Source organism: Daphnia pulicaria, chromosome 1 (assembly GCF_021234035.1).
Source record: "Daphnia pulicaria isolate SC F1-1A chromosome 1, SC_F0-13Bv2, whole genome shotgun sequence".
NCBI classification, from domain to species: Eukaryota; Metazoa; Arthropoda; class Branchiopoda; order Diplostraca; family Daphniidae; genus Daphnia; species Daphnia pulicaria.
The window spans coordinates 21,064,713-21,072,747 of record NC_060913.1 but is presented as its reverse complement, the minus strand read 5'-3'; the positions used below and the strand labels follow the sequence as shown (position 1 = coordinate 21,072,747).

The 8,035-nt window shown below is 39.7% G+C and overlaps 1 protein-coding gene across 1 annotated transcript; it reads left to right on the top strand.

Moving 5' to 3' along the window:
• Nucleotides 1-5,248: 5,248 nt before the first annotated feature.
• LOC124338848 (carboxypeptidase D-like) lies at nucleotides 5,249-7,983 on the top strand. The gene is made up of 7 exons (XM_046792847.1): nucleotides 5,249-5,724; nucleotides 5,813-5,980; nucleotides 6,425-6,672; nucleotides 6,799-7,127; nucleotides 7,210-7,296; nucleotides 7,367-7,430; nucleotides 7,517-7,983. Exons 1-7 carry the CDS (start codon nucleotides 5,395-5,397, stop codon nucleotides 7,632-7,634), a joined length of 1,344 nt encoding a protein of 447 aa, XP_046648803.1. The 5' UTR covers nucleotides 5,249-5,394; the 3' UTR covers nucleotides 7,635-7,983.
• The last annotated feature ends 52 nt before the right edge of the window (nucleotides 7,984-8,035 follow it).

The following is an 8,035-nucleotide window of genomic DNA, read 5'->3' as shown; positions in this document are numbered from 1 at the left end:
GGAAGCTTCTGTCGATCCGGTATCGAAAATCTGTGGAGGGAAATAGGAAGGGGGCATCTTTTTGGGAAAAAAATTTTCTTCCCTCCATAGCAATATTTTCCCGCCTCATGAAGGTAAGAGAAAAGGAAGAGATTTCTAGAAATGGGTACAGTGCTGAGAGAGAATTGAGAGGGGGGGATTTCAATCTGTGTTTTGAAATTCAATTGAAGAGTCTCTTTGGGAGTCGTTGGCGGTCACTCGCTCGACTTCGTGTCCTCCATGCTTCTGGCGCCATCAGTTCTATAAAAGGGACGCAATTTATACGAGAATCTGCAGTTCCTTCCGATTTAATTGCAGCCTAACTTTGTTCCAACATCGATTGTCCTGCGAGAACTATCTGCATTTCATTCTAGAGCGGCTTTCTTCAGGCCAGCTTGCCTAGTGCAAAGGCCCCATCTCTTCATTTTGGTCTGCCAGTAAGAGCTCTATAGGACGACGTTGGCTACAAGGGATGATACACTCTGTTTTGCCCAAGCCCACAATCCTTTGTGATTCTTCTTGATGATGGACCTTTTTCCGACGTACCAGTTTGGCTATAAAAGTCAATCATGGAACGGTGTCACGACCACCCCCTACAATGGAATCTCCTGCTGCTTTCTTACACCCGATCCCAAACGGTGCCCAGTCGGTACAATCTACAAACAGTTCTGGGTCGCCTGGTCCGGCGTTGGCTATTCTCGTTACCCCGATGACCAGGACTCCTACTCCTGGCAGGATGGCCACGCACTCAGCCCAAACTGGGCCAAACATCCCTTCGTTCCAGCATCCGTTTAGCCTTAATCCTGTCCACCCTGAAAGTAGTCCTTGCGTCCGGCCTGTTCGTTTATTTGGGGCGACGCTTTTTCCTACCTTGGGTTCCCCTGCTGTTGCTGGTCCATCATGTTATCCCGCTTCTGTGCCAGGAAGAGAGTCGTTTGCACTGCGCGGTCTGGCGTATCAGTATGACTGATGTTTGGAATTAAAGCTGTCCTCCTACTTCATGTAATTCCGGTGGCAGCCCTGTCTATAGTTGCTTTTCCTATTCTCGTGAAAATTTTGTCTCGCCTGATTGTGATCCTCGTCGTTCACTTAATCGTTGTTTCAGTTGAATGCGCATAAATAATTATGGCTTATTCTTTACTTGTCTTCTTTCGTGGTCGTTTTGTTTTTCATAATTTTATTATACAGTACCTACCTACGAAATTGGTACAGTGTACCAATTTCGTCCGCTTTCAACACGGCGTCTTATGGCGCTACGTGTCTCTAGTTTTTTTTTAGTTTCATTACGAAACTATCAATTTTGTTTCAACAAATTTTGAGGGATAGGGTTGAATCTTAATTGTTTACATGACATAACGTTTTTTTTTTAATTATTTTTATTTCCCTAACCCCTGGAAGTGGCAGCAGCTGTAACCATTTCGCCGAGAGATTGTTGACATGTTGATATGTAAATTTCTTATTGCACTTCCCAAAAAAGGGCCCTATATTGCAAAATTATATAAAAATTACCCTTGAAAGTTGCATCTGTCTAATAGTTTTTACTACAAAATCTAGGAAGAGTCCTGGTTTTTGATCAATATCATGATCAGTTATTTGTTAAATATTTTATTGAAAAAAAATCGTAGTTTAAGAAGGGGTTGGCAATTTTCACTCCGTAAAAATGTAGTTACTGAAATTTCTCGTCTTCGCTTATTCTCTCAACTTAACCTGTCCAGACTTGTTTAATCATGAGGCGTCTTTGCAAAGTTTAACAATTGAGGTCATTTTTTTGAACGGGAGAGAAAATTCAAGGGCGTTTGAATCAATCACCATACCCAAAAGGAAAAATTTTTTTGCGTTTTTTATGGCCAACAACTCATTCTCGACTTCTTTATGTTCAAATAAAGATTTTAATTTTTAACTACATTCAATATGACGCGAAAAATCTGAAAATGAAGAATGTTGTTCAGCTAGTGAACTTCTTCATTTCAGAGTTTTCCGCGTCTTCCTAGCTCTACCCGTTCTGTAGTATACCCCCTTAAAGTACCCTAATTTGCATATAGCTCTACGAAGCGTTCCCAAACTTAGGGCTCGAGTTAAAAGTGACCCTGCCCTTGATAGGAAAAATCTAAAAAAAATCATCGTAATGCTACCCATTATGGCTACTGCCAAAAAAAATCGTCGCAATCCGACGAAAATTTGATTTTTGGGAACGCCGAGAAAAACGCATTTTTCCATAAGGTTCTCTCGCGCGTTCCCAAACTTTAGGTAGGTACTGTACCTCTTTGTTAGACCCACGCCACGTACTGCCATGTCGCCAGAGACTTACTCACGTCATTATTTAATTGTCCAGATATGGCAAATCGTTGATCAAGAACAGAATTCAATCAGCTACATCGAAGCCTACGGCAACTGCAAACCACGTCCAAGACGTGATCGAAATAGTTGTAGCCAACAGTTGTAACAGCATCGAACGAAATCGGGAGACGGAGGCAGTACATGAAGAAAATCTGTTTTCCGACAGCTCAGATGTTGAGAATGTCATTGAAAATGAAAACGACCTGTCTTCCATAAACACTGGCAGAGAATATCCAACTCCGGAAGACATGACCCCTGCTATTACCCCACCTAATTCAAATTGTCTAGATGTTGTAGATAACCCAACACATTATATTTCTGATACAACATCTGAGATCGAAATAAAAAATGAAGAGGTGGAATTCCTTCAGTTTGAACGTCAGGCATCAGAGTACAAGAGAACCATTTTCTCCAGAAATGGAGGCGAAACTGAGAAAAAATACTGAAGAGACTATCGTGTATTTTCGACGAGTTCAGAATCAACAACGCTAGACTACCCCAAATTGGATTGACCAGCAGGCTTCCACTTTTTTCCATAGTGATTTCTAATGCAAGAAAATTAGTTTTGATATTTAATACATTTTCGGTAGCCCACCAAGCCTCATCAACCTTTCCGGAGGAAAGCTACTAAGTGAAATGTCGAGAGTCCTCCAATTTTTTCGTCATGGACTGTCTACATCAACTACGCAAACCAGTTTCTCAGGTATGCCAAGAACTTGGTTGGGATGATCTATTTTATTCAATGTGGATTATGCTTAAATCAATAATAGATTAATTGCAACTGTTTACTGCATATACTCAATTGGTAATCGCTGAAAATTGGCGAAGTGCACTTTTTATGAATTGGCCACGCATATGGCGTTTTAGCAGGCGCTTTCGCTGGTTGCGTTTCGTTTCGTTGCTGAGCAGGTGCGGTATTTTTTATTTTCCGTAGCATTCCGACCCTACGTCCTATCCGTCTTCACTTCTTATCGTGGTCACACGTTCAGTTGCGCTGGTTGCAACGGTCGTTGCTGCATTTGCAAGTGTGTTCATCCGCCTCCCGTTGTACGTTTCGTAACATTTGCAATAGTAGGAGTCTGGCGAAAACGTCCCCATCCACTTTTTCGAAGATAATAGGGCTCCCTGGCATTAAAGGGGGTGATTGAATGTAGCATCCGCTAGGCGGCTACCCTTTTTAAGTAGAGCTTTTTGGTTTTTATATTAATTTTTTTGTTTTGTTTTACAGAGCAAGGAAAACAGCATTCCTTTATTGGTATCAGGGACGAACCGAGGGTTCGCGGGATATCCCGAGATGTGGCGCCATCTAGTAGTAACAAAAATAAACTTTCAATTTTAACGCTAGATTTGGTTAAAAAACCTAGAGCTAAGATCATATCAAATACTTGATATTTATCCGGGATTTATCCCGTCCAGGTTTATTTTGTATGTCCCGTGGGACGGTTATTTTTTGGGGAATGCCGTTCTGGAACAAAACCTTCAAAGGAAAGCAACCCCGCGTGAAGTGACGCTAGATGGCGCTACCATAACATTTTTTTTTTTTTTGCTCGTTTTTTTTTTTCTAAAGCCTTTCGGCGTGTGTATGAGTGAAGTTAGAGAAACGTAAAAAATGTGAGAAATTCACGGGAAATGCGGAATCTTTTTTAATTAATTTACATTATGCACGAAAATGACATCATGCATAGATACACGAGAAAATGACAGTGCAAGCAGCAATAGGGAAATGGCATAAAATTCGAATTCGAATTATATTAACATACGCTGTGCCCCTATACGGCACCCCATACGCACAACGCTAAATCCCCGATTCTTTAAGTTAGTAAATTATTAGTCTCCTACTTCGTTGTCTATATCACCATAGTAATCGTTCAAAGTTTGTTAAAGATTCTCGCCAAATAGAAATAATCTCCCATCAAATCTGCTTCTTAACAAAGAAATTGCGATCTAATTCAAATTATTCCATTGTCCCCTTAAATTAAGAAAAATTAACTATTCTGCGCTACTAATAATCTATCATGCTACAACTAGAGAAAATAATAATATTTAAAAATAATAATTCTTTAAATAAACGTCGTTTTTAGTAAGAAAATCATTAAATGAGACATAACCGAAGGTAACACATGATTTGACAGAGTTCAGCCAGAGCAGCGCTTTGACTCTTCTAAACATTCGATAAAGAAAAAAATGTAAACGCTCTTGGCTATAGATGCTATGGCATCAACCTATCGTTTTTGAAAATGCATGAGATTAAACCCTTTTGAAGGTTACACAGGTGTAATATAATGCATACAAAGAAAGCTCTACCCTAAAACCAGTTCCTATAACTGTGATTATTTCATGATATTTATCGAAGTTTACATATTCTCATCAGTTCATCTTTGTATGCTAACGGTAAAACTGGTTAAAAAAAACCGTAACAAAAGTGTTTCTCGACCCTTTGTTTTGTTTCCACGAAAGCCCCTTCGTTTGACTTCGACTTAAATGGTAAATATGCGTGCAAAGAAAAAGACACAAAGGATAGAAAATTCTTCGTCGGGTAGGAGCCTATTGATGTCCAAGGTCAACAAATTCTCCCCTTGTCTTGACCACAAATCAGTTGAATGTCCTGTTCTGAATGCAAGTCAGTGTTCCTCAAACAAGTCCGGAGCATCGTCGCAGGTTTCAACCAAAGCCCGAAATGGTTAAATCTTCACGAAATGACAGCAAATGTCGGATACGCAAATATGGATTTCTCTTTGTATTGTGCCGGCTGAGTGGTTGGCAAACGAAGCCTCAAGTCACCCTGAAGATTCCTTCGCTCTTCGACGTATGTATAATAGGAACTATTTCTCTGTGGGGTTCCATGCCCCTCAGCCAAGACGTTACACTCGTGATAAAACAGAACGACAGACGTGTTCAAGGTTGAAACCCAACAGGTGAGTCGTCTCACATCGCGCCGCGCTCTTCTCTTACCAGCAAGGTAATCACGTTCGCTCTCACCCAAGTATACTCAGTTGAGCGCAGTTCGTCGACTAAACCAGTCGCCTTCGAATACAAATCATGGTCGGCCGTGTTATTTGGTCGCGCTTGTTAGTTTTAAGTACCCTGGTGTTGGCCGTGCTTAGTTTGCCCACACCGTCTGAGTCTGAGACAAAGAAAACGGGGAATGATGATTTCAATCCCGAAACCGACGATTTCGTGCCCGCCGATCGTTACTTAACTCACGAGGAAATGATTTCCTGGCTTCGGAGCGTAGCTCGTCGTCATCCGAAAATTGCCAAAGCTTTTTCGATTGGCAAGAGCGAGCAGGGTCGCGAACTCCTTGTGTTAGAATTGAGTCATTCGGTTGAACGAGGTGAACGTGATCTTCTTATGCCGATGGTGAAAATGGTAGGTGTTTTCTTTGTCTTTTTTTTTGTAAATTGAATTAAACATTTTGTACGCTCGTGACCAAAATTTACTTTGATATACTCACCAGGTTGGTAACATCCACGGAAATGAAGTTGTCGGTCGCCAATTGTTGCTTCGCACCATCTCTCACTTGATTCAAAAAAACAATGTCGATTCAAAAATTACTCGTCTGTTGAACACCACCGATATCTTCTTTCTCCCCTCAATGAATCCTGATGGCTTCGTTAAAGCTCGGGTATGCAACTTTTTGTTTTTTTGCTGCATTTTGTCTTGATAGAAAGCGAAAGCCCTCTTTTCACTATACGCCATCATTTGGAAATGGATTAACTAACTAAGCACCCTGACCTCATATTTAAACCCTAAAGAGGCATGAAATTTACGTTTCGCTGCTGAAACAGTATCAAGCGTATACGCGCAAAATAATTTCATCGTAATTAATCTGAACATACTTTCGCCAGAGTTGTTTTTACAGTCTTGACAGAACGAATAACGGAATAAATTACAAAAAAAGGTCAAAAGAGAGAAGCGAAATAAATTAAACGGTTACAAAAATAACTAAACTTTCATTCTGAAATTAGAAATTTTTTTTAAATAGATCAATGAATATTCTATTCGAGATTTATTGTTGGATAATTATTCCTAATGCAGTCGTTAAGAAAATATTGTTTTATTTGAACAGGAAGGTGATTGCTGGTCAGGCGGACCGGAGGGAGGCCGTCTGAATGCTAATAACATTGATCTCAATCGGGATTTCCCCGATCAATTCAAAACTGAAGACAAATTATTAAGAAGCCAAAGCGAATTTCAACAAGGTAGAGCTTCTGAAACTCAAGCCGTTATCAAATGGATTTTGGACAATCCATTCGTCCTCTCCGCAAGTTTACACGGAGGAGCCGTCGTGGCCAGTTATCCTTATGATGGTTCCGGGTAAATAACTTCATTTTTTAAGTTCATCAACTCCTCGATTAACCTAAATATTCACAGATTTCCCAAAATTATTTTAAGATTCAATAATAAATGTTGTTTTCCTATTTTTAACTGTATGATTTACAGTACTGGTCAACACCAGGGATTTTATAGTGCTGCCCCAGACGACAAAGTATTCCGCAAGCTCTCTCAAGATTACGCTGACCGCCATCCTTTAATGAAAAAAGCCGACACATGTGGTGTGGGATTCAAAGACGGAATTACTAACGGAGCGTACTGGTACGACTTGAAAGGCGGCATGCAGGATTTCAACTACGTCCACTCAAATGCGTTCGAAGTTACAATGGAGTTGTCCTGCTGTAAATACGCTCCAGCTACGGAATTGCCAGCGGAATGGCAATATAATCGTAGACCTCTCCTAAACTACATTGCATCTACCCATCGCGGAGTGCGAGGTGTGTATTGTTTTATTTTCTGTAGATGGTTCAGATTGTATATGAAACCAGACATATTTAATGAAAAATGAGATGATTATAGGTTTGGTCGTTGACAAGGATACAAAGCGACCGATCAGAAATGCTTACGTTCACGTTTTTGGAATTGACAAAAACATCACCACTACAGGTACTTTTCTACTCAGGTTTAAGATTCAATGAGGACGTAATTCAATTCATTCTTTAATTACTTCTTACAGAAAGAGGAGAATACTGGCGCCTCTTAACTCCTGGCAGATACACCATTCAATCTTACGCTGAAGGGTAATTTTAAAAGACAGTTTTGCTTTTTATAAATTGGTGATTGTTCAAATTGGTGTCTAAATTCGAAATACTTTTATGTTTCTTAGATTTAACCCAAGCAGCAGCCGAAACATTGAAATCACAGATATTTATACAGAACAACTCAATTTTGAATTGGAGCCAAAAGTTCGCCAAACGACCATTACTCGCCTTATTTGCGATTAAATGTATATCTAATTATAACAGGAAAGAGCGGTGTGCAACATCCGGAATCGGGAAATTTTTTAAGAATTGAATGTTCGAATTCATGCAACAAACAGCCCTTTTCAGTAAAATTAACCACCCTTTATTTATTGGTGAAAATGAAATGGTGGTAGGTCTCAAAATCAAATACACAGGGAGAAAAAAGTTCTGTTGTTAACGCTACATCTTTTTCTCGATTTTTCACACTCAATAATCCCAGACATTTTAATCATCCGTAATGAGTCAGAGCAAAATTTAGTTTTGCAATTTACGTCAGTAGGCTATTAAAAAATGAACATGTATAAAATAAACGCACCTTAAATAAAATAAAGACATGAACAAAAATGAGAATATCTTCCATGTAAAAGACATTTTTTAGCTGG